The sequence below is a fragment of the Cryptomeria japonica genome, chromosome 1 (assembly GCF_030272615.1).
Source record: "Cryptomeria japonica chromosome 1, Sugi_1.0, whole genome shotgun sequence".
Lineage (NCBI taxonomy): Eukaryota > Viridiplantae > Streptophyta > Pinopsida > Cupressales > Cupressaceae > Cryptomeria > Cryptomeria japonica.
The window spans coordinates 697,667,404-697,693,946 of record NC_081405.1 but is presented as its reverse complement, the minus strand read 5'-3'; the positions used below and the strand labels follow the sequence as shown (position 1 = coordinate 697,693,946).

The 26,543-nt window shown below is 36.2% G+C and overlaps 2 protein-coding genes across 5 annotated transcripts in view; one reads left to right on the top strand and one right to left on the bottom strand.

Moving 5' to 3' along the window:
• LOC131044610 (uncharacterized) overlaps positions 1–26,543 on the top strand; it is a 122,496-nt gene that overhangs the window by 66,111 nt on the left and 29,842 nt on the right. For all 3 annotated transcript variants that reach the window (XM_057977964.2, XM_057977962.2, XM_057977963.2), the window contains exons 5-7: positions 12,249–12,353; positions 12,709–12,792; positions 12,909–13,024. In XM_057977964.2, coding sequence (XP_057833947.1) covers positions 12,249–12,353; positions 12,709–12,792; positions 12,909–13,024 — 305 coding nt within the window. The remainder of the gene's footprint in view (positions 1–12,248; positions 12,354–12,708; positions 12,793–12,908; positions 13,025–26,543) is intronic.
• LOC131876358 (uncharacterized) lies at positions 18,871–21,477 on the bottom strand. Of its 2 annotated transcripts, none has more exons than XR_009372637.1 (2): positions 19,472–21,471; positions 18,871–19,341 (listed from the first exon to the last, which is right to left on the bottom strand). XR_009372637.1 is itself a non-coding variant. In XM_059221515.1 (2 exons), exons 1-2 carry the CDS (start codon positions 20,093–20,095, stop codon positions 18,973–18,975), a joined length of 993 nt encoding a protein of 330 aa, XP_059077498.1. In that variant the 5' UTR covers positions 20,096–21,477; the 3' UTR covers positions 18,871–18,972. The 2 variants fall into 2 exon arrangements, 1 of the variants encoding a protein (XP_059077498.1); XM_059221515.1 differs by having other exon boundaries at positions 19,472–21,477.

Below are 26,543 nucleotides of genomic sequence, written 5' to 3'. Positions count from 1 at the left end.
TTGACAAAGGAAAACAACTGCTTGATGAGAGGGGTCCTTGCAAACGCACTCGTGGTAATTGGAAGAGGGCTGCTAACCAAGCTGTCCAAGACATTCAGGATATCAAGAAAATGGCTTTGAATATGTCCCAACTTGAAGCTGAAGTTGTTGAGGCCTTAAAGAATCTTAATTAGTTCTCTTCTTGTTTGTTGGTCTCCTTTGGTTTTTTGCTGTTAGTTGGCTGCCGTTTCCTTGTGTTTTTGTTGATGGCAGTGTTTTGTAATAAGGCTTTTGGGTCCCTTCGAAACCTGTTTGATCCTTAATGAAAAAACAAATGAATTTATTTCAATTAAAATTTGAACTTATTAACATTTAAAATTTATTATAATACTACAAAATTTAACATTTACGATGAATTTCATATATTTTTTAATTTTTTATAAATAAAAAAATCAATGTTTATTAAATTAAATTTTAATAGTTTAAAATACTTAATTTAATTTTAAAATTATTAATATATTAGATTTAGCAAATTCGAATATTCAAATTAAATTTAAGAAATATAGCATTGTTTTATTTTTATATTAATAATTGTAATTATTTAAATTCAATTTTAAACTTATTTATATTTTAAATTTATTATAATTTATTTAATTTTTTTATAATTTTGATTTTCTATGAATAGAAATTAACAAATATAAATATCTAAATTAAATTTTAATTTTATTACTTTATTTTATTTAATAAAAATTTGCATGAGACGAATTTAATATTGAAATCTTTATCAATTTTTTTCCACTTGCCAAACATCATTTGAATTTTATTGTTACCCAACACAAACATGAATTTGGACCTTATGACATAGGTTCTAGTTATAAAGAAAACTATTATTAATCTACTTATATTTTATTGATTGAGTATGTTGCTGGTTATGGCAGTTCAAAAATGAAAAAAGTGATGGCTAGGAAACCTATATAACATAAGTATTAATTATTAATTACAGTGATAAATGCCTTCAAATTTTGAAAACATGTAGTTTTTGTTTCTTTTTTTGCACATTTTATATGTTTGTTTTTTAAATCCAAAATTTTCAGAAAATCTTGTACTTTTTGTTTGCTATTTTTTTCCCCAACAATTTTTGCTGCTATGGTTAGAACAACTCGTCTATGTGTAGCAGTAGTTTTAGGAGATATAACGACTCTCCTACAATATAGGATATAAAAATCCTATACATATGTAATAGCTTATTGAACGAAATAGAGAATAGAAACATATTATTCATTGTGTAAATTTTTATACAGCTTCTATCATGGTATCGGAGTGGAAACCTCTAATCTAGGAGATCGATTTATCTTTTTATCTTTTTACTTTTCAGTAAGAGCACGAGCACATATCCTATGCTGAAATGTATCAAAGTGATCAATGAAGAAATGACCCTTGAAACAAGATTGTTTAGGTTCATGTATGCCAGATGCTCAATGTTTGGTGAAGAATGTTACCAATGGTGATCAGGGTAGTGTGGGTTGTGGTTGTGATTAAGCTAGCAACTTTGTGTGGGAGAAATATGGGTGTTAGAGATTCAATTGAATGCATGATCAACCATCCCATATGATTTGTTTGGGTTCATGCACAAAGGGCACTTAGAAATGATAGCAAGGGATGTATTGCACAAGATCATAAAGGAAATCAGTCCATCTCACATTAGTTTCTTTCTAAGCACATGGGAGGCTTGGATTTATGTTCTCCACGAGCTCTAGTGGGGCAACATCCACTGCATCCTTGACAATAAATAAGCTCATTAAGCTTGTGATTATTTGTGATCCTTGTAAAGGAGGTATGGTGGAGTTGAGTTAGGTGTTGGGAAAGGACTTTGACATCTGGTTAATTTTATCCTTGCACTTCTATTCTATAATTTTTATCTTTGCTATGGGACTTGGCATCGATCTAATTCATTCACTTCTAGAATTTGTATTTGATGCTAAGAATAGATTAGATGTGAGGCTTTACCATGGTGTTCGCAATATTCAAAAAAAGGCATGCGAGGAAAAATTCAAGAAATGATAATCTTCATGGGTGAAATTAATTTTTGTATTATCTATATGCTTGATGATGATTGGCTTGAAAAATAGGACTATGCATGAGAGGCATTTTGCAAGGCCAAACAAATACAAAATCTTTTGACCATTGATGAATGCGGTCTTCATGATGCCTTTAACCCATTTGGCGAGGTTGTCAAGTCCATGATTATAAGTGATCAGGAAACTGAAAGGTCCCTTGGGTTTGACTTTATGACCTTTAGTGATGAGGAGAAGAGGATGGATGCCATGGAGGCTATGAACAACAAAGAGTAAGATAGGAGGAATATTTTAATGGGGGAAATGGTGCTAGCCACCACTAAAGTTCTAAAAATTAATAATATACCACAATATGAGCAACCTTATACCCAAATTTCCACCCAAAGCCATATCATGCCTTCTCTCCTTAAATATAGCTGATAACTAACTACATTAGAAATCAAAGTCAAGTCGATTAAAATTAGGCAAGTCATTTGGTTTAGTTCTAAAGTATATGTTCTCAAGATTGGAAGATCAATTCTTATTACAATTTATTTCCATTTTATTAGTTCTGATAGAGATATTTTTGTCTTGTAGTCTAGAAGTCAAGAATTTGTTTTTTGAGATGTTAATTGTTGTGTTATTACAAAGTATGTCTGTCAAAATAAGAGTGTTAAAAAATTATAAAAAATAAAAAATCACCTCAATTGTAAGTAGACACATCATTGCATGTATGTGATGTCCATCTGGTGGCATTCTAAAACCGACCCTCACAGCCAAATTTACTAAGTAGCAAGCCTATTGGAGGATGGAGGCACAAGAGCTTGGAAGATATTCAACGACCTCGCATAGTGACTGGCGATGTAGCCGTGAAATTGTATTAGTGACAAAACTATTTGTTCCAAATTGACTAATGTCAAGGGTAACTTCTAGTGTCAGTTTCCTATGCTGTTGGAGATTGAGTGGCAATGGTCAACAATAGTGATTACAATCAAGAACACTGAAAACAATCCTTTTCTAAATTTTGAAAGGAAGAGAATATTAACATCATTGATGTAGTAAACAGTTTTATAGGAGATCAACTAGCTATAGATCCTCTCACTACTAGACTTTGTGGAAATGTGGTTGGCTGTTGATTAGTTCACTGAAAGTGAAAGCAGGATAAGTTCTCGTATGTAGGTGATCATGTGCAGCAAGACCTAAATGTATGCATAGGCATATGATTTTGCTTATAGTTTGTGTGATGTACTTTCTCCCCATTTCCACAATAAGTGAGGTGGTAGGAGTTAATGTTACATGGGTTAATATTGTGTGAATAAATGGGATAAAGTGAATTGTAATAACAATTCAGATGTTTATTGTTGGTGTTATTGATATTACATTATTAGATTTGTTAGTGTGTTATCTAAAATAATACATGTGAAGAATTAAATTGGTGTGTTTGTATTACGAGTTGCTAGAACAACTTGTCTATGTATAGGAGTAGTTTTAGGAGGTATAACAGCTCTCCTATAATATAGGATATAAAAAATCCAATGCATATGTATTAGCTTATTGAATGAAATAGAGAATAGAAGCATATTATTCTATGCATAAACTTCTATACGGCTATTTTTTTGTCACATTTTCCATAGTCCCTTAGATTGTAGTAGTTGTACTTTTAATTTCGGTGTGTGGTAATGATGTGGAGTTAAGAGTTCAATTGTGTGAGATTTAGCCATTCTGACGACAAACACTAAGGATGCAAAAAAGACGAATGTGCACTTGAAATTGTGCCTTACAACCTCCCATATATGATTAATGCAAAAACTAAAAGCTTCCCTAGAAAACACAAGGTGTACTAAAGTGCAAAATTTGCAAGTGCAAAGCTGAGAATTAAAATCAACCATTCATACCACATGGTAATTTTTAGAAAATTCTAAAAGAATGGCTTGCCAAACTGAAATTTTGATGGCACAACGAAATCCTTGCAATTTTCTAATAAATTAAAATATTTTTGGCCCAATTTTGATATCATGGGCAAAAGTTATGCCTATTGAAATAAATGAGCAACAAAGGGCTTCAAATTGAAATATAGTTACCTGCAGCAAAATTTGAGAAAATTAGTTGGACCATTGCAAAGAGGATGAGTAGAGATTTCAACACCGTTAGGAAGTAGAAAATTCGATGCCTTGGGCAAAAGTTATGTCTTGTCAAAGGATCTTTGTGCAAGAACATGGCCCCTAGGGCTTGACAGACTGGTTCTGGTAGGTTATTGGCAAAGTCATCAAGTAATATAGCGGCTGTGCAAGGGTATAGATTACTGTTGAAGATGGCAAGAGGGAGTGCAGCCCCAACAAAGTGTAAGCTGCTAGGCGTTGGGGTCGAGAAGGCTTCTACACTGTTCTACCAACAAAATTTGTCAGTTGTACTATATATAGATTGCTACAATTTGTGAGCTCTGTGAAAAGATAACCGCCATAGAGTATTTTTCTGCTTATGATCTTTGAAAACCACCTGGTACCTATGCACAAGGTGAGGTGGTAGAGAGAGGCTGAGCCAAAATAGGCTTGCCATGTATACAGTATGGAGGATTTGATAATACAACGATCTGCAAACCTGTACCCCAATAAAAATGATTTTGTTAAAAATAGAGACTTTTAGACAAAAGTTGCATGGACATGGATACAGATACAGATATGGATATGGTATTGGATATGAATATGGCCACTTTTGAAGACCCCCAATATGGATATGACTGGATATGACATTCATATAAAACACATACACATATATTTAATACAACTGTTTAAGTTATTAAAGGAGATTTTCATTTCTTTAAAAGCAATATAGACACATAATTGCTACATAAATAATTACAAGTTGATTTAACAATTTACAATATGCAAAACATGGTAGAGTTGCATTGGAAGATAACCCAAAAAAATGGATCACTGAAATAGAAACACATTTCATTTGTCTTCCTTATTTTGTGTAGGTTTTGTTTATACCAAAAAATAAAATTGCATGATTAATATTTTTAAAAAATTAAGTTTAGGAAGATTTACATCAAATTTTTTAAAAATAAAATCACACAGTATCTAGCACGATTAAAAAATCAAGGTTTTTGGGCGCTTGTGGGTATGGTATCCTTTGTGTATCCATATCGAATACGGGGATACATGCGCCCAGGGAGGGGCAGAGGCGTATCCAGCTACTTTGCTTTTAGATTTGCAAAATACATATACCTTCGTATGCAAGGTAGAAGTGTACATTGATGATTTAGAAGTGATACAATGCTTGCATGGGGATGGTACAAATGATGTCCGAACTGTATAGACAGTATCGTTGCCGTATGACCAAGACAACGGAGGTTCTCAAAGATGCCTTATCTATAATAGATTGAAAACATAGCGAGTTTATTGTTGATCCATACAGATTCAGGCCTTCTAGATTCAACTGTGAGGTCAGATTTGAGCCACCATGCACTAGTTAAAGGTGCTTGACAAAATCTAACAAACAAAGAGAAGTGGGTTTGCAGATTTAGAGCTTTTATACCTTGTTGAAGTCACCTAAAAGACTCATAGGAATTGAGAATTCTCTACAATACCAAATAACCTTCTTTCAGAGATAAGCAAATTAAATGCTATAATTTCAATACTGATACAATGCAATTGTTTATAGAAACCCTTGTATATAAAGGTAAGGGTGAAGAAAGAAGGTAGATAAGTGACTCCCTGTTGTGACGTATTCACACATCGCCCCATTGCAAATGGGGATCCCTACTTTTTGCTTTCTGGGGTTTGCTTTCTAGGTTTTTAGGGTTTGTCTGTTAGCCTTTGGTTTTCGAGTGTCGCCAGGGGGATCACTAGGATGGCAGACTCTGCTTGAGCCAGGGTGAGTCTGCGGGGCCCTAGAATTAGGGTTTCTTTGAGAGTCTTCCTTAGGGCCTGGTTTTGCTCGTGTTACTAATTGTGTCTTGCTTGGTGAGTGAGTATCATTCTTGAAGGTCCGAGCTAGGTCAAGTTGGTGAGTGATGAAGTCTGGAATGTCATCCTGATCTTCAAATGCCCTGAAATTTGGCTAAGTCTGGAATGTCCTGATCCTGAAATTTGATTGTCTAGAAAACTGAAGAATCCTCCAAAAACTAGATTTTGCAATATAACTCCTGGAGGTCCGAAACCACTCTCAAACATCCTGACAGTATATATGGAATATAACTTAAAGTATAAGAAAGAAGAAAGATATATGGAATATAACTAGTATATGGAAATGTGAAAATGAAGTCAGGATTTGAGCCCAAGGATGATTTTCGCTCCTGACCCTTCCAAAGGGTCCAGAGCGAAATTCATTTTTCTCCACTTTGCTCTTTGACATGACCAAGTTTGTTGACTTCTGGGGCGTGATGGGAAGGTTTTGATGCACATTTGTCTTTGAGAGGAGATTTGAGGTGACAAAATGATGGAAACTAGCCTAAAGTAGGAATTTCGCTCTTGACCCTTCCAAAGGGTCCAGATCGAAATTCTTGAAAACCTCATTTTCTCCCTTGTTTAGACCAACGTTCTAGTTTTGAGGTGATGGGATGTGAAAATGTGAAGGATTTTGGCTAAGATTAGGAATTTCACTCCTGACCCTTCCAAAGGGTCCAGAGCAAAAATTCTTATAAACCTCAAATTCTCACTTGTCAAGACTAATTTCTAGTTCCTAAGGCATGTTTGGAGGTATTTTTAAATGTTCTAGCCTTAGGGAGTGAGTAAAGATGAAGGATTCTAGCCCAAAAGATGAATTTCGCTCCTGACCCTTCCAGAGGGTCCAGAGTGAAATTCTTGAAAACGCTCATTTTTCCCTTGGCTAAAGTCAGGATCTCGGTGGACATGCAAGAGTAAGGATCTATGTTTGCCTCCCAAAGAGGATTGGAGTTGAAAAGGTCAAGAATCAAGCTCAAAACATGGTCCAGAGCGAAAATCCTTATATCTCTTGTTTTCTTCCTTGTTTTGGCTAGGCGTTGACATGATGGGGGATGAATTGGTATGTTCTTGCCTTGAGAGGGAGTTGGATGATTTTGAAGATCAAGATTTTAGCCTAAGAGCGATTTTCGCTCCCAATCCTTCCAAAGGGTCCAGAGCGAAATTTCACTATAAACCTCATTTTGCTACCTTGTGTGGGATTCAATCCTTGTTCCTTAGGTGGAAAATGATCTAAGTTTGCCTCTTGAGGTGGTTTGAAGTTGGAAAAGTGAGTGATCAAGCCTAAATCATGATTTTTCGCTCCTGACCCTTCCAAAGGGTCCAGAGTGAAGTCTACCTAAAGCTCATTTCCTCCCTAGTTTGACCAAATTTTGATTTGCAAGGCATCTTGAAAAGAAGGATGGACATCTTTTGCCATTGCAAATGTTTGAAAGCATTGAAAAGTGAAGGATTTTGAGCCAAATAGTGAATTTCGCTCCTGACCCCTCCAAAGGGTCCAGAGCGAAATTCCCAGAAACACCTATTTTTCCTTGGATAAGGTCAAGTCCTTGGGTTTTTATGGCGTGGGTGGAAGTGAGATAGCATGTCTTTGCCTCTTGAGGTGGTTTGGAATTGGAGAAATGAAGTGAGTGATCAAGCCTAAAAAATGATTTTCGCTCCTGACCCTTCCAGAGGGTCTAGGGCGAAAATCTACTTAGACCTCATTTCCTCCCTAGTTCGACCAAATTTTGATGTCCAAGGCATGTTGAAAGGGAGAATGAACATGTTGTGGCCTTTGGGAATGTTTGAAAGAGTTGAGGAATGAGTGTTTTAGCCACGGAAGGAAATTTCGCTCCTGACCCTTCCAAAGGTTCCAGAGCGAAATTCCTTACAAGCATATATTTTTAACCTTGCTTGAGCTTAAAACCTTGTTCCTAAGGCGAAGAGAGAGGAGAATTTACCTTGCAAAGAAGATTGGGATTGAAAGAATGATGATTTTGGTCTAGAAAGGGAAATTCGCTCCTGACCCTTCCAGAGGGTCCAGGGCGAAACTGTGCAAAACCTATCTTTTCCCTTCGTTTCATGCCAAATCTAGTGTGGATCATGATTAAAAAAGGCCTTAGGAATGACTCCAAATTGTTAATGGTTATCAAGATTCAAGGAATTGAGCCAAATGATGAAAATCGCTCCTGACCCTTCCAAAGGGTCCAGGGTTTTCCCTTTCAAAATCAAGTCAAACTTGGGTTGGATGTGAGAGGAGAAGTGTTTTCTAGCCTTTTGAGGTGAATTCAACTTGAAATGACTAAATTAAGAAATTCGCTTCTGACCCTTCCAGAGGGTCCAGGGCGAAATTTCACCAAAACCACCTTTTTTCCAAATTTGTGACAAGACAATTGCAAACTAAAATGAATTGGGATGGAAGAAGTCTTTAGGAGTAACTTCAAGTTGCTAGGAAACATTGAAATTGAAGGAATTGAGCCAAATCAAGAATTTCGCTCGTGACCCTTTCAAAGGGTCCAAAGTGAAATTCTAAAATCCACCTATTCCTTTCACATTTAGACCAAGCCAGGCCTAGACAAAGATGATAGAAGCCCTTGAGATTGCCCTTGAATGGATTTTGGTCTCCAAAAATGATGATTTTGGGCTAGAGGAAGAAATTAGCTCCTGACCCTTCCAAAGGGTCTAGAGCGAAAAACACTAAAACCATCCTTTTCTCCAAATTTTGTGCTAAGTCAAGCCTAGACTAGGGTGAGAAAAACTATTTGGAATGCCTTGGAAAGATGTTTGACCATCAAAAGTGTGAATTTTGAGCTCAAATGAGAATTTCGCTCCTGACCCTTCTAGAGGGTCCAGAGCGAAATTTCGGATAGGTCCTGTCCCTGGCTAGGTTTTTTGAGCGAATTCTCCTTTTTGGGCCTTGTGAAGATCAAACCATTGTTGCCAAGTTGAGGAGTGGATTCAATATGAGGGAGTCTAGATGAAGTGAGGTGAAGAAAATGAAATTGGGTGTGAATAGGCAAGCAAAAAGTGAATTTCGCTCCTGACCCTTCCAAAGGGTCCAGAGCGAAGTTCATCAAAATCACTATTTCCCCTTTGTGTCAAGACAAGATTTTGATTCCTAAGGCATGAAAAGACAGGAGGGAGGTTATTTAAGCCTTGCAAGATGAATTGAGGTAAAGGAAGTGTAAAATGAAGCCTAAAGAAGGAATTTCGCTCCTGACCCTTCCAGAGGGTCTAGGGCAAAATTCCCATTATCACCTAGTTTGCCCACGTGAGAAACTAAAAGGATGGATCCCTAGACTTTGTTGGACTAAAACAAGCATATGCTCACCTTTCGGAGGATTTTGAAGTAAAAAATGGAGTAATTGAGACCTAACCAAGAAAATTCGCTCTTGACCCTTCCAGAGGGTCCAGGGCGAAATCTTTTGAAACTCCTATTTTTCACCTTGTTTGGGCCAAGCGAGGAGCTGGTTGTGAGGTAATGTTGAAAAGAGGTCTAGGTTGGCCAGGAATGCAAATTTCGCTCCTAACCCTTCCAAAGGGTCCAGGGCAAAATTCTTTTAGGGCAAGCTTCATTTTAATACCTTTTGTTGATGACTTAAGGTGTAAAATACTATGTTGAAATGAATTTATTATATGTCCTTAATCATCTTTTGGTTTGTTTTGCAGAGGAAAGAAGACCAGATCAAACGACCTCCTCCAGTCCAACATCATCAAGGACGACCTCTTCCAGTTGAGCATTTCAAGGAAAGGTACACCATCCATCCTGCACATCAAAGACTAAGGGGGTTGAAGCAAGAGTTAATTAAAGTTAGCTTCTCAGCATCACCAAATTGAATATCTCCCAAGGTGCAAGTGTCAGACAAGGTGGCATCCCAGTCATCACTCCTCCAGTCAGATTGGTCCATCTCAGCGGGTCCAGATTCAATGTACCTGGCTCATCAAAGATGACACTAACTTCGATGTACCTACCCCAGTTACCCATTGGTCGAATATTCCAGAGAAGACATGTGTCCAAATAATGGAATTATTTCATTGGCTAGAATTGAGTTTGTTGTAACAAACTCTAATTAGGGTTTTCATTGTAAAATCTCGGCCATTGATCTCAAATTGATCTGAGCCATTGAATTGTATTGAGAGCACTATATAAGCCCTGGCTCCTCATTTGTAAAGGCTAATAGTTAGTCAATAGCTGATAGTGGGTGAATAGTTAGTTCATAGAGGTTAGAATAGCTAATGATTAATAGCAAATAGAATAGCAGTTAGAGTAGAATAGAAAGAGAAGGCAAAGATTGTTGCCAAGATGTTGTTGTAAAAGACTTGTAAACTTCATTGAAGAAATGGTGAAATCTATGGGTCGATTCAACAATTTGCATGGTCTCTATACTTCTCAGATTTGATTTCATGTTATTAAATGAGTGGAAGAAACATGTATGATTGATGGTGAAATTTGTATATCCATACTACTAGCAGTTTGTTGATTGCAGACTTGCCTTGTGTAGTCAACTGGAATCATTCAGCTTAAGCCTAACTTCAATTGTCGCTCCTTCACTGATATGCATCAGCCTGATGGTGTCTATGCCTGTAGCGATGATCTGAACATCATAAAGCTTTCCTCCGAAGATCGCACTAACATTGTGGAGATGGTCCTGGGACGTCAAAACAAGACTTAGTTAGAATTTCATCAAAGGTCGTTCATTGCTCTTACATTCTTAGTATCAGAATTAGTTCCTTCCCTCGCCCTCATTTTTTTTCCTTTTTAAAAAAAAAAATCTAGGCCAGTGAAATTCTGTGTTCCAGCAATATTCAAAGCAAATCAGACGTTCAGTCATCAAGTGTAAGTCCCCTTGTGATTCCAGCAAAATCACATCATACCACAGAGAGCTTATCCATACGTAGAGATCCTACATAACAGAACCTTGGAGTTACTCTGACTGATCCTTAGGCGAGATCTTCAGCAGTCGGGAACTTTGTTCAAGAGAGGATAAGGTACCTTTAGGTATTTTATTCTGTGTTTGGTCGTGTACAAAAGACATATCAACACTACCTCACGTGCAAAGTAGGTATGTAATCAGTGTCTACCAAGTGTTATATGCACATGACTTGAGTTAAAAAGAAGAAAGAGTACCTAAGTAAATCCAACTAGGCATGAATAGGACTTAAAAGGTAAATTGTCTACTAAATGAGACATTCACACTAACATTATGCCCCAACCTTTTGGCCCAGTGATGTTTTCCCAACTAGTAATCAAATTATGAAACTAAAAACATGCCTTCAAAAAACCTGTTTGGTTTCCAATGATGAGCTTAGGGCCTACCTTGCTAACTCTATTACCCCAAATCTTTGCCAAAATATCATAAGCCACATGAATGAGGTGATAAGTCTCCACTTTTTCACTCGTATTGTATTTCCCTCATTGGGAATGGATTTGGTAACCCCTTTATTGATGTCCTTACCCAAAGACCTAACTTGAATGGCCTCTTTATAAACCTTCAAAAGTCATTGGCTATTCAATCTTTATTAACTTCAAAAAACTCAGCATAAAATCCATCAAAATGAGGCAAATTTTCATCGTCTAGTCAGTCAATGAGATAATTAATCTAATTAGGGACAACATCAATGGCAAAAGATAGATTATCATTACTAGAAAATTTTCTTGGAACAACTTTAGTACTTAGATATCTTTTCTTGTTGATAGTCTTGGAGGAGCCTTACAGCTAAACATTCTTTATAAACAGAAAAGAAGGCTTTCAGCAGGATTGGAAAAGGTAACAACCCTAATATCTACTGCTGAGTGTTTTTACTGTACTATTTGTTATTTTGTCCATTGTCTAGGCTATTTAATCACCTGAATTCCAAGGTAGATGATTGATTATATCCTTGGTTTGTATTCTAGCATTTTCTGTTTTTCTTTGATTATACAGTTATGCATTTATCAATCATTGTAATAATGTTTTCCTAAACTATTTTTAATTCCTTCAACTTATCATATCGAATAATTCAATCACTTCTTTTTGAACTAATTTGAGATAAAGATTCCCCCTTTGTGAAGTCCAATAGAATTTGTTCTATATACACAGTATAAGATATACATTAGAAAAATAAAACTAAAATCAATATCATATAAATTTTTTAAGCTCACAATCTGTGGGCATCTTTTGATGGCCATTAATGTGTATGATTGGTTTTTAAGGTTATATTTCTTGTAGCTTTTTTATTTCACATTTTAAATCTTTTTCCATGCAAGTAACATATATACATGTTTTGAAAAAGGATTCATATTTTGCAGATTTATGTACCCGCAAATCCTCGTGGAGCAGAGACACTTCCTCCTGGAATTGTTGTCCCAGAGACAGACTTATATCTCCGTAGATTGTGGGGTAAGCCCAGTGAGGTGTGTTGCTGTAACTACTTTGAAGCTGTGTTTTTGTTATTTACTTACCTTGATTTGGGAATATTCAACTCAACTTGACATTGCCAGATCAATCATGTTGTCTTAATTGAAGGTGAAAAAAGAAAATGTATGCTGTCAAAATCATACTTTTGTAATTCCCTGACTGGAGGAAATGCATGATCATACTGATTCTTCTTATTGAATTTTCAGTATCTCAATTTTTTTTTTGTTTCGACTCATCTTATCAATCTCCAAACCTTGATCTGTTCGGTCTTTGGAGCATCCTGGAAATTTCAGACCTTTTCTGCATTCACTGTTAGTAGTTGTTTCATACAATGTTGATTGGGGTTTGCAGGACATTGCATTCAAACAAAAGTACTTGGTGACTTTTACAGTTGGCTTTGAACAAAGGAACATTGTTAATGCTGCCGTTTCAAAGGTATGGGAGAAAATTTCTCTTACATACAGTATACTAATTTTACAATATATTAGCTCATTACACCTGTAAATGATTAACAGTGCATAGGCATTAATGTTCTTTTCTTACCTTGCCAGTTCTCAAAAAATTTCACTATTCTACTGTTTCATTATGATGGGAGGACAAGTGAATGGGATCAGTTTGAGTGGTCAAAGCGAGCAATTCATGTCAGTGCAAGAAAACAGACAAAATGGTGAGATTATAATAGTCATGTGTAATGTAGTCACATTTTTCTTGCAGTAAACTGCTTAACATGACAAATTTTCTTTGGTTGAAGCTCATTTTTACTAGGCTCAAACAATTTTCTACTCAAAATTCTTTTAATTGGTAAGTTACTCTTGCATGGTAACCAGTGGATGAGATGCCATGATGGGGGTATCTCTTTGCTCAAGGTCACCTGAGTCTTGCAACCACCCTTGTCTCTTATAAATCCAGTATTTTACTATATTTCAAGGTCGTCACATAAGACAAAAGAAAGAAAGCGGTTTTTCTTATGTTGGAGTAGATAATGATGTGCTCTGAGTGGAGGGATGGTCATGTACTTGGAAAAAATGGAATTTCTTGTGCATATTTGTTGATCCCCAACTATAGATTCCTTTTAATTGGAAAGCTTCTGGCAGAAAATTGTGTGCAAATTATTGTATTTTCAATGTCACTATGTAATCCATCACTGGGATGTAGAGGAAAAATGTGATGTAGTTGTAGATCTAGGTCTAGAAAGAGAATGTGAGAGAAGGGACATGCACAATGATGGCCTTTATGAGAAAAAACAATAAAAACAAAAGTATAATACCGAATATAAAAATAGATAAATGTAATGGATACAACTATCGTAAGTTGTGATTATTATTTTTAAAAATGAAAATTATAATATAATAAATATTATAGCTATAGTTATTATAAATGTTAAGAGAAAATATTGATGATGATTTTTTATGATTATAATTGCTAATTTTTATTGAAATTATTATATTAAGAATAATATAAAAATCATAATTAAGTTAATAAAAATTGAATCAAGATACTAATTATTAAAATCATGATTGTAATATTATGTTATTATAAATACTATAACTATAACCATATTTTTGTTATAGACATTATAATGCTAAGTAAATTGTTTTTAATGATGATTATATTGTGATATTAAATTATTATATTAAGAATATTATAAAAATATAATTGTTTTATACCAATAAAATTAAGAATAAATAATCAAAATCCTGATTGTTATGGAAATGTAAATATTAATTTTTTCATCTAAGAGATAATATCTTGTGAGATTATAATTAAAGGAATTATGCAAATAAAAAGAAAGAATAAAACTTACAAAGAAATAATGAATTGTAATAAATAAATGATGAAAATTATTTGTAGCAAAAAAAAAACTTAATCTCATAATATATTATCATAATATCATAATTATTGAAGTCGAGAGACAATATATGAAAAATATTATAATCTTAGCAAATTGGAAAAAAAAGTTATGTGCATATAAATTATAATTAGGCATATTGTGATATTAAGAAAATAATAGACAGATATAAGGAACTTGATGTAAATATATTCTAATATGCTAGGATTATAATCTCAGTCTTGTAAGTGATGATAATTCTTAATAGGAAATTATGGAATTAAAAGAGTAATAAATAAAATTATGTAAATTCCAAATGAAATTGTGAAAAATCAACAAGATGCTAATAAAATTGCAAATAATAAAATTAGAAGTACAAAATAAATTGCATTATAAAATTGTTAAAAATATAGGAAAATACAGGGGTTAGGGGGCCTTGGGTCGATTGGCTAAAGCATCCTGTTGGAGGCAAGAGGTCACAAGGTCTAGTTCTCAAGCAACAACCTATGCAAATTTGAAATAACAACTTTTACATCTTTGAAGCAGAAAAGAAAGGAAAAAGTTTGCAATTTTTCTTTTACAACATAGATCCGAAACTTGAATTGATCAGAGATCTATGCTCTATGAGCAAAATTAGTAGATACAACTGAAACTTAAACATTTCAAATTAAATGAAAAGAGCAGTTTAGAAGATACATTTTTCCAGATGCCAATATTTTGAACTTTCATAACTTTACCATCAAACCAATGAGGAAGGAAAGTTTCATCAGGGCACTTTTCCGCTCATTCACTGACTTACTAGTTCCCCGTGCCATATCCGATTGGATTGGCTCAACCCTTCGCAGGGAGGTATTTAGTTATATTTTTTAATGCGTTAGTTATATTAGTTACATTAGTTATAATTTATTAGAAGTATTACGTATGTTTAAAAAATAAACAAAATTATTTAAGGCGAATTTAATCCGATTTTTTTTTTCAATTTTTTCCTGTAGGAACCTCTGCTGGTTCTGACTTAAATTTTTAGTTTTAAATACTTAGGAATTTTGTCAAACACTTTGCAAACAACCCCTTTACTTGCATGTTTCTATGTTTCAGTCTGATAAAGATTGCTTGAAATGATGTCAAATGTGATTTAAATGCTGTCAAATGGTTACTCAGATGTCTAGGTAAAGAACCATAATGCAAATGCAATTCCTTTTGTCTTTATGAATGCATATAGATGACCCACACTATGTAAATATGCACCTACAACAACTAGACATTACTTCAAACAGTTGGCATGCAATCTATTATGCTGTCTATGAAGATTATAACCATAGGCATTACGTCAAACATTTATCATGCAACCTTTCCTTCCTTTCATTGATGTTCTACCTCATTACAATACTAGTATGGAATGAGCAGCCTAGACTTACAATGATTTCCCAATGCTACACAAGTCTGATATAAAATGATCATCTACAGCAGCCCCCTTAAGGTTTCATATAACAATTCATTGCTTAGGAAACAACACTACAATGCATGAAGTGACTATGAAAGAACCTGATTATGAAGTCTCCTCAATCAATGAAGGCCTGGCATCCCTAGCTCATGCAATGAGGACTCCTGGATGCCAAATCGATGCACAAAGGTAGCCGCCCCTGTTTCAAACTTGAAGCTTTATACAATGAATTATTTGCAGCCTTTATGCCATCTTTTGTGCATTAAACATGATCGTCTAAACCTTAGGAAGGCAGCGCCCAAGGTAGTAAGAGTAATCGTTGAATATTATACTCACAATCTGCAAATAGATGAAGTCTGATATAAGAGTTGATGGCTGTCAGTGTGTTTCTCAAACCCACGATTTTCTCCCGAGTGAATATGAATATTTGCGCCACCAATACCTCCAATAATTTGCTTGTTCGATTCCAAAATTCCACTATTAATCCAGATGTGAACTCCGTTTGAATTAACCAATCTTGAAAGAATGGGTTTCCGTCCAGCCTTCACTAATTCCAAGGGTTTTCGTCCTTGGTAAATCCAGTCATTGATTTCCAGCAACAATGGAGAAATAATCTCAATATCCAATTCTCATAACATGCTCTTGAAGGAAGACAGGGTTTGTTTATAAAGACTCCTCAAACTCCAAATCAATCTCCATGCTCAATGTGGGATAAATCTTCCTTTACTTTTAATTCCTCCTTTCGAAGTAGCTTCTTGAACAAGCTGAAGAGCTTTATTAATTAAGATGACTTTATATTGTCATTTTATAAAGTCACTTTATGAAAACAACTTAAAAGACTTTTTAACCCCCCCTTTTAGTCATCATATCATAAAGTCATTTAATGCTATAATGGCCCCACTCTTAATGACATTTTATAAAGCTAAATAATAACTTTATAATATAATCATTAACAAATAATATCATTAAATGCCATTATAATTTTAATATCTCATTGATTACTCATTATCTCTTTGTTTCGTCTGAACCTGGAGGTCAACCATTGTTACCACTACACATCGAACTGCTTTACTAAAAATAGTAAGGGTCCCTCTCGATCAAATACTAATTTACTATAAATAGTAAATGTGTGAAACAGAGTCAAATTAAGGCCAAACTGAACCAAACGAAGAGCAATCCTGAACACTTTTGACCTCCGGAATGGGAATAAGCCTTTTGCACTGCCAACTGGGACCCTCTAACCGTCAATCTTAGCCTACGAGGGCCAATAATAGGCTAATCCAATCATAAACCATATCATCTCAAAAAGAGGACATTACATTTCCCTTGTCGAATTTCATCCGAATTTTATGGCTCGGTGAGCTTCAGAATTGATATAAATTTTCAATAATCATCTAACAGCAGAATTAATTTTAGTGATGTTACCAGTGTTATGTCTCTCTCTTGGCCCTTCTGTGGATTTGACTTGCATGTCTCAGTCATATTCCGCGAACTTCATTTATTTTTTGAGTTATATTCTCATACGAGGTTTCTGTTTTAACCTTCTCATAAATCGGTTCTTAAAGTATTAGGAATTTTAACTAACCCCTAGATTAGGAGAGGTAAAATGGCTTAGACCCGCCAGCTTCCCATGTACTCTTTAAGTCTGGTAAGAATCTTATGCATGACACGTCTCTGCTGTCATTGCAATATCTGAGTATATTTTTTTTTATAACTGATATGCTAATTGCATAAGGGATACTGCTGTTCCGCTCTTACCCATTTTCTTTCCTAAGCTTGGTTTTAGTTTCATTCACATGCTAGTGAAGGTTAATCTTAGTTGGTATAATCAGCCTCACAACGGTACTATTTTTCTGTTTTGGTTAATTCTGAGACAGCTTAAAATAAGAGGGTGAACTCTTCATAATACAAGTTTTTCTGGTATGCATACCCTCAATTCTGAGTGGTATTACTTTGCATATCCTTTACCAGTTATGTTCACCGTAATTTTCAGGTTATAATTCCACACACTTTTATATATATATATATAAGTAGTTTCAGATAGATAGACATTTATGCCTGTTTACACATTTTCAAATTAAGAAACTAACCCAGCCATACTGTACCTTCTCGATGTACATTTTATTTACTGCCAATAAAATTGTTCTCAGCTGTTTACTATAAACACAATGTATCATATTGTTCCAGTTGTCAAGGGTTTTTATTTTATTTTCTTTAAACAAACCCTATGAATGCTGTTACAGTTGCACTATATTTCAGTCTTGTCAACCTTTCCAAATTTCCCTGAATAAACTTTTAATATGAATACATTTCCCCTGAATAAACTTTTAATATGAATACATTTCCCATGTATTATAAGAATTATAAGAATTTAATCAGCCTCACAACGGTACTATTTATCTGTTTTGGTTAATTCTGAGACAGCTTAAAATAAGAGGGTGAACTCTTCATAATACAAGTTTTTCTGGTATGCATACCCTCAATTCTGAGTGGTATTACTTTGCATATCCTTTACCAGTTATGTTCACCATAATTTTCAGGTTATAATTCCACACACTTTTATATATATATATATATATATATATATAAGTAGTTTCAGATAGATAGACATTTATGCCTATTTACACATTTTCAAATTAAGAAACTAACCCAGCCATACTGTACCTTCTTGATGTACATTTTATTTACTGCCAATAAAATTGTTCTCAGCTGTTTACTATAAACACAATGTATCATATTGTTCCAGTTGTCAAGGGTTTTTATTTTATTTTTCTTTAAACAAACCCTATGAATGCTGTTACAGTTGCACTATATTTCAGTCTTGTCAACCTTTCCAAATTTCCCTGAATAAAATTTTAATATGAATACATTTCCCATGTATTATAAGAATTTAAGCAGTCAAAACATAACCATTCTGAGTGTGCACAATCATGCTGTGTATACACAGCCATCGCTGTGTGTTATCATTATGTGCATATATATATATATATATACTAAGTTGCCGGTTCGGGTTCGGGTTCCGGTTCGGGTTCGAAGAACCCGGTACGCCGGTACGGCAAAATTTTGAAAAGGGGTTTGGGTTCGTTTGGGTTCGTTAGTACAAAAACATGTAAATTTATATATATATATATATATTATATATATATATATCAAAGCCTATAAGCATGAATTAAAATATGCATGTCACATAGCATCATATGAACAACAAAACAAACATAAACTTGTAATCATAGCATCATGATCATACCATAATTGATAATAGCATCATATACATCAAGTTTAATATCAAAATGACAAAATATTCAAGTATCATTGTTTCAACTTTCAAAAATATAAACTTAAAAGTTTAATCATCAAATGGATCATCTAATTCTTCATCCTCCTCCTCCTCCTCCTCCTCATCCTCATTGACATTGACATTACATGAGCCAATGCCACTTGCACTTGCACTATAAGTTGGCTCAATTTCCGAGTCATCAAGTGTCAATGCAAGAAGCTGAGAACCAGGAGCATCCAAATCAGTATGCTCTGGCTCTATATCCCACATCTTTGTTTCCCCTTGTGTGTAGTCATGTTGTTTGTGTGAAAGAAGACGTAGGTTGGAATGCACATATACTAAATTCTCCGCTCTTTTTGATAGCAGCCTATTGCGCTTTACTGAGTGGATGAAAGAGTATGTGCTCCAATTTCTTTCTGAAGCAGATGAACTAGCAACCTATGAAGACAAAGTAAACAATTAAAGTTATACATTAATAAAAATAAAATTACTAGCAACCTATGAAGACAAAGTAAACTATAAATAAACTAAAACTTGTAAATTAAAAATTTTAATTAATTAAACTTACTTGTGATAAAACTTTTATAGCGAGGGGTTGTAGGTGTTGGAAGCATGTGCCATGGAAGTACCACCAGCTATGAGCATCTTTCTTGGATCTATGACGAAGTGCATCAACACTTAGACCATTCCCATTTGCGAATTCTATGAACTCATTTGTAACAACATCTCGCAAATCATCATCGGGATATAGTCTAAGAAATGCTGCCTTATACCCATCAGATACTTCTAGATCTCTCCATGGTGGAATCCTTCCTGGTTTATCAAGAAACTGATTGCTATAGTACTTAGGTGTCAAGGCATAGGCAAGAAGGTGCAAAGGAGTGGTCATCTTATTCCACCTCTCTACAATAATTAATTCCAGTTCTTTGAAGAATTTCTCCTGAGGATCATTCTCTTTTTCATTTATAGTGAACTTTATTTTTTCAAGCATTGAATCAATGCCATCATAAATCTCACCTATGCAAGGCCTATCCATGTCTGTATAGCGAATCATGCTCATGATGGGCTCAGTGATACTTAGGAGATATGTAACAAGATCCCACCATTTCTCATCCAATATTCTATCCCTAATTTTTCCTGCCCTCTCAGTGCTACTTTGCTTCCATACAGTCCAATTGGTGCTGATCACCATATTGCATAGTGCCACTCTAACTTTCACAAGTCGTCTTAAGACGATTGTGTTTGATGCAAAACGGGTCTCAGCAACCTATAACACAAATTAATGCCAAATTATTAAAAAATAAAGCCAAACTTTAAAGAAGAATACACAATATAGCTTACACAATGATATTATTAACATTGAAAATTCAAAAAAATCAGAAAATGTAAAATTAAATTACTATTTCACTTACCTTCAATAGCTCCAAATTCGAATAGGTTCTAAAAATCCCTTGAGACATGTGGTGGTTTGTGATGAACATCTGGATGTCCTCAGCCTCTGCATACACATCTCTGATCCATTTTATTTTTTGCCCAATCCTTTGTAGCATAAGATTGAGCGAATGTACCGCACAAGGTGTCCAAAAGATGTGATCATAGCGTTGCTCAACCAACAAACCAGCAGCTCTACAATTTTTTGCATTGTCCGTTATGACTTGGACAACATTGCGGGGTCCCACAGACTCAATGGCAGAGATGAGAATTTCTGCAATAAATTCGCCATCTTTTATTTGGCCCTCACAATCCACAGCTCTCAAAAACATTGCCCCTTTAGGGGACACCGCTATGACATTGATCAAGGGACGGTTTTTAGCATCTTTCCACCCATCTGAAACAATTGTTACACCTGTCTCAACCCACGAATCCCTTATGGGTTTCAATGCATCTTCAACCCTCTTCACCTCTTTCTCCAATAATGTTCCACGTACCTTCTCATAACCGGGGCCCTTATACCCTCTTGGTGCCTCATTAACACTTTTTATCATTTGCTTCCAATATGGGGAGCGAACAACATTGAATGACAAACCATTTGCATAAATGCACCTTACTATATCTTGATCAGCATTGTCTCTACTCTCATTTTGGAATGCGGTTTCTAAAGGCCCTTTTGTTCTTTTACGTGTCAAGGGTGGTTCACTTTGAGGTTCATTTGTGGCAAAGAAGGGGTGGTCTTCTACTACAATACTGGGATTAGAAGGGCCTTGCATTCCCCTTGTTTTCTTTGATGCGGTTTGGTTCAATCTACGGGCTTCCCTCTCTTCTGCTGCCTCATGCTCCCTAATATATTTCATCACTATCTCATCTGGTATAGGTTTACCATTTTTGCCAGGGCATTTTTTGATGCCTCTTCCTTTTATTCCACACAAATGGCCTACCACTCGATAATATGAACTATTACGTTCAATATCACATCCATGGCATTTCCAACGGAATCCCCCACCTCCCGGAAGTTGTTTTATAATGTCCACATATTTCCATAAGGGAGAATTTGGATCATTTCTTTGTTTTGCAATTATTTGTTCATTGCCAATGGAGGAAGATGTAGATGCCATTCTAGTTCCTATGGCAAGAAATAAAATAAACATATTCAAAAACAAAAACTAAATAATGAAAAAAAATTCAAGTTTCATGTTTGACAATTTGTGAAACAAAAATAGTTGGAAAAAAATGTTTAAAAACCTACCTCTTGCTGCCAATGGAAGCTTGAAAATGTATGGAAATGATGCTGCAACACTTGTTGAAGCTTCTAAAATCAGTCTTCAACTCCTCCTCTTTGATCTTGGAAGCCAAATTTTGTTCAACCTCTCTTCAACCTGCTCTCATAAAAAATTTGTTTGCAACACAAATGAGGTGAAATGTGTCAATAAGATGTTTTAGAAGTGTTTTTTAGGTTATAATTTTCGCTTTTTTAAAGGCGGAATTGAAAAAAAAATAAAATTTGGTTTGTTTTTTAACTTATTGGGCCGCCCAGCCACGCGGGTTCGACTGGGTCCGCCCGGGTTCGACTGGGTTCGACCCCGGGTTCGACTGGGTTCGACCCGGGTCGAACCCACCCTGGGTTTTACGAACCCTGGTCGAACCCGGGTCGAACCGGACCCGTACCACGGACCCGGTCGAACCCGGACCCGTACCAGGGCTTCCCAGGGGCGAACCCTGCAACTTAGTATATATATATATATATATATTTTGCTTTTGTCAACAATAAGGAAAACACAGCTATATGAATATTTCCGTGTGCTTTTATAAATCCCTACTCAACAATAAGATTATACCATAGCCGTGTTGTATAGCTCTCTATGCAATTAATTTTTTCCCATTTCCAAAAATAAAAATATTTCCCATACTAGGTTTATACAGAAAGCATGACCTGGATAATGAAGATAGAGGCGACTGCATATGGCTTCCTTGCACAACGCTCAACTCTGTGAACCCTCTGAGCTTTCATGAATGCAGAGCTCCTATATTTTGCAGACCAAAAACCCCCCAAAACCGCACACAAGAATGTCTATCGCTCTCCTAAAAAATGCCCCCAAATACTCCATGCTATAATCGTTTCTCCCAACCGATTCCTTTCCAGACCTTCACACCAAAAGACTTCCCCCCCCCCCAAATAATCACGCCCCTTTCATGTACTTTTTCTTGGAAGAGAAGATAAAAATTATTCACGCCCCTCTTTTAAACAATGCCATGTTTTGATTGCCCATACGGTGGTCATTAAACTCGTATTTTGCCCCATAATATTTGTGCATTAAAACATTTATATTACATTACATACCCCATTCGATACGTGGCTTTATATCTAAGCCAATATGTATTATTTGGTGATTAAAGTTACATTAAACTTGCACCCATCAATGAATTTATAAAAGACCACCTCAAAGGATTGGTCAAAATATTTAATACCAATATAATACAATAAAAGGCATGAATTTATATTTATTTTTATACATATATATTAAATTAATATAAACATGTATAAATTATATTAAAGCATGAGCGATAAAATGATTAAATTCCTTAATTAAAATAAATAATAATAAATTAACTTGGAATCCAATCTACGACTTAGATAATAGGTGAAGAAAACAAATCATTTTAGGCCGCCTTGGCTTTGGCCTGCAGAGTGTTTTGTGGGTTGGTCTGCATTTGTTGCTATAGTATCTTTTGCGCCGAGGGAGATTTTTATGGCTGGTAACTCGCCGGGTAAAGAGAATGCGAGCGCTTCTCAAACCGAGCCCTGTCCGATCGAAAGTGAGCAGAAAAAAACGTTCAAGGAGGCCCTAGTGGAGGCAATCCATTAGCCAAAAGATGCTGCATTTCTTCCCGTGCCGCCAGATTCTGCAGACTGCGATGGAGAACAAAGAGGTAAGGGCTCTACACCTGTTAGGCTCACTATCAAACCTAATTTACAGATGTTTCAGGCTATTGCAGATGAAAAGGTTAGGCTTAAGAATTGTGCCATTTTTCTTGCTGCCCTAGATATTAATAAAATTCCCTCTCGAAATTTCTTGAATTCTTGGCTTAACTCGGTGTGGGTTAAAAAAATTGGTTACTCATTTTCTTTCTGTTGAATGTTGCAGAGGGGTTTGTTGTTATTTTCTTTAATAACCCTCTTCACCAGAGAGATGTTATGCATAAACAGTTTTGGACAATAGGAAATGGTTGCTTTAGGGCTCTTGCTTGGTCATCTGACGCTTGCCAAAATGAAATTTTAGCCTTGTTCGCTCCTCGGTGGCTCACTATACACAATGCCCCTCCGTTTTTGTGGCATTTTATCCCTAAGGCCATGGAAAATCTTGGTTGGGTCCTGAAAATGGACCACTCTGCGGCGCTTTTCCCTCACCTTGATGCTAGTGTTTTGCTGTCTATTGCCTCGGGTATAGACCTTCCGGAGGCTATTGAGTTTGATCTTGACAAGGAGAAAATTCTGTGCCCTTTAAAGTTTATGGGCGGGCTCAATGCGTGTTTTTTATGCCGTCTTGAAGGCCATGTAAGGAGAAATTGTCCTCTGCTTAAAAAAAGTAAACTTGCTTCTCCTATTAAGTCTTCTTCTGAGATCGACGGTGGAAAGGAGGCGACCACTGCTCCTAATAAGTCTCCTACTGATACTATTACTCCCGGCATTTCGGCTCCTTGCTCTCCGTCTTCGGAACCGCCTCCCTCTGCTTCTCATCTTGGTCCCCCACCCCTCCCTGCTTCTTCTAGTAGCCCAAATGCTCCACCATCTTCGGCTGATCGCCTTAACCCTAGAAGTGAGAAGGAATGCCAAACTAAAGGGAAATTGAATGCTCATCAACTGGTTATGAGGAAAATTAGAGAAATTAGTGCAGTTTGGAAGAGAATTGAAAATATGTTTCAAGATAATCCCAAGCAGTTGGAACTAGAGAGTTGTCCGGAATCTCTTGGCAAGGATTGGCCTGCCTCCGAGCCACGCTCACCCTCTGCTAAGATTGATGATATGGGGCAAGCGCATAAGGAGGTGTTGCCCGAGGCTTTGGCTAAGGGCAATGAAGTTGATAAACTAGTGAAAGTAGTAAATAATGTTGAGGCTTTTTTTGAAATCAAAAGGGCGTGTGACCCTAGCATTCCCTTGGTTGATGTTCTCTTGAAGGTAGAGCCCTCGACCCCCCCCCTCTTACCTTGTCCAATACCCTCAGCTCTGCAGGAGATGAGTTTGGATCTGGGTGCAAGATCACCATTGACAAGGACGGTTCAAAAATACCTGCAATAGGATGGATGTAAATGATGAACCTCCTAATGAAAGACAGGATATGGATCAAGACTGGGCCATAGTTCCTTAGAAGAGAAACTCTATCAAAGATGAATTTGAAAAGCTAATGGCACAGTATGGGGCAGAGAAGGAGCATGTCAGGAAAAAGAAGCACTCCGAGCCCTCCAAGAAAACTATCCCCCCTGCCCTTGGGGCTGATCCAATGTTCGAGTTCAAGAAACCTAGAGGTAGACCACTAGGATCTACCAATAAAAAGAAAACTAAAAAAGGAATGCCTAAATGCTTTAACACATTTAGGACACCAATGGACACCTTCTCATGAGCATTGGAATGAGCCTGAACTGTGTGACCTGGAATGTAAGGGGACTAGAGTCTCCGGACATAAAATATATTGTTAAAAGATTTGTGAAGATGCAAAAGAATCTAGACATATTGATGTTGCAAGAAGTTAAATCCGTCCACTTTGCACTGGAAATAAACTTGAAGTGCATATGGAGGGAATCCAAGCACTTTGTCACAGAACACCCCAAAGGTAAGGGGGGACTGGCAATCCTCATCTCTAACAAGTGGGAAAAGAAGATCAAGAGGTGGGGGTGTTCCCCTTGTAATAGGGCAATTTGGATTGTCTTCAACCACAAGGATCTCGAGTTTGGGGTTATATCCATATATGCCTCCAATGATCACAGAGAAAGGACCAAACTCTGGAAATGGATCTCTCAATTAAAAGACCTGCCTTGGATCCTAGGGGGAGACCTCAACATGATTGAGCATCATCAGGATAAAATTGGAGGATTGCCTCTAGAATGGAAGCCCAAAGAAAGATTTTTTTGGAATAGGATGAAAAATAAGTTCGGATTAATGGACCCCATGGCAGGGAATAGGGTGGTGCATAGAGATATATGATTCACATGGTGTAATTTCCAGCAAGGAAGAAGAAGAATCTATAGCAGATTAGATCGGTTTTACTGCCATAAAGACTGGTTCAATGTGAGAAACTTTGTAGAAAATTGCTGTTTAAAACTGTTGCCCTAGTCCCTTTCAGATCACAATCCTGTCTTGGCAACGTTCCCACTCAGAGATCTCCCTCCCCCTTCTCATGACCCCAAAGACTCCTTTGCTCTCAACTCCTCACTCTTAGAGGATGAGGATGTTCTAGCTGCTTCGCACATGATTTGTCAATTTAACAGATACAACCCAACTTTGACATCTGAGATTGACAGATGGACCCAAAATTCTCAAAGCTGGAAAACACTCTTCCAAGTTGTTGGCAGAAAGAAAAGTAAAGATAGTAGGAGAAAAGAGGGCATTCTTTATGGTAACCTTGTGACAGCAGAAGGGATCATTCAAAATTCCCCTGAGAATGAGGAGGCTGCTGAAGTTGTAAGATGTACCAGAGATGAGCTTAGAAAGATACAAAATTTTAAGGTTAAAGGTGCTAAAGTGAGAGCTCGTATGAGTTGGCTAGAGTTAGGGGATAAGGGCACTAAATACTTCTTTAACCTACTTAAAACCAAAAGGGCCAAGGAGTATATAGACAACATTTGTGATGAAGGGGTTGAGTACATTGATTAGGAAGGGGTTGCCTCGGCTTTTACTAAATTCTATCAGAATCTCTTTTGTTCAAACGACCATGGGAGGGAGAATGAAGAAGCTAGAAGGAGACTAGGTGAGCTGATACCTAGTTTAGTGAGTAAAGAAGATGAGGCAATGCTAGGAAAAGAAATCTCTAGTGAGGAAATCAATAACGCCATCCTCTCTCTCAAGGATGATAAGGCTCCAGGCTCTGATGGCCTGCCTATTGAATTCTACAAAAAGAGCAAAGAGTGGATAGGAAAGGAACTATGGCTGCTATACAATGAAGCTTGTGATAGGGGGTCATTAGGAGAATTTATTAACAAAGGAGTGATTA

What these genes read in the sequence shown, in the direction of transcription:
- LOC131876358 (XM_059221515.1), bottom strand. Translation starts at nt 20,095, where the DNA reads ATGGTGATCAGCACCAATTGGACTGTATGGAAGCAAAGTAGCACTGAG. An exon ending in CTATAAAAGTTTTATCACAA is followed by an intron (nt 19,342 to 19,471) that starts GTAAGTTTAATT and finishes TTGTCTTCATAG; the next exon opens with GTTGCTAGTTCATCTGCTTC.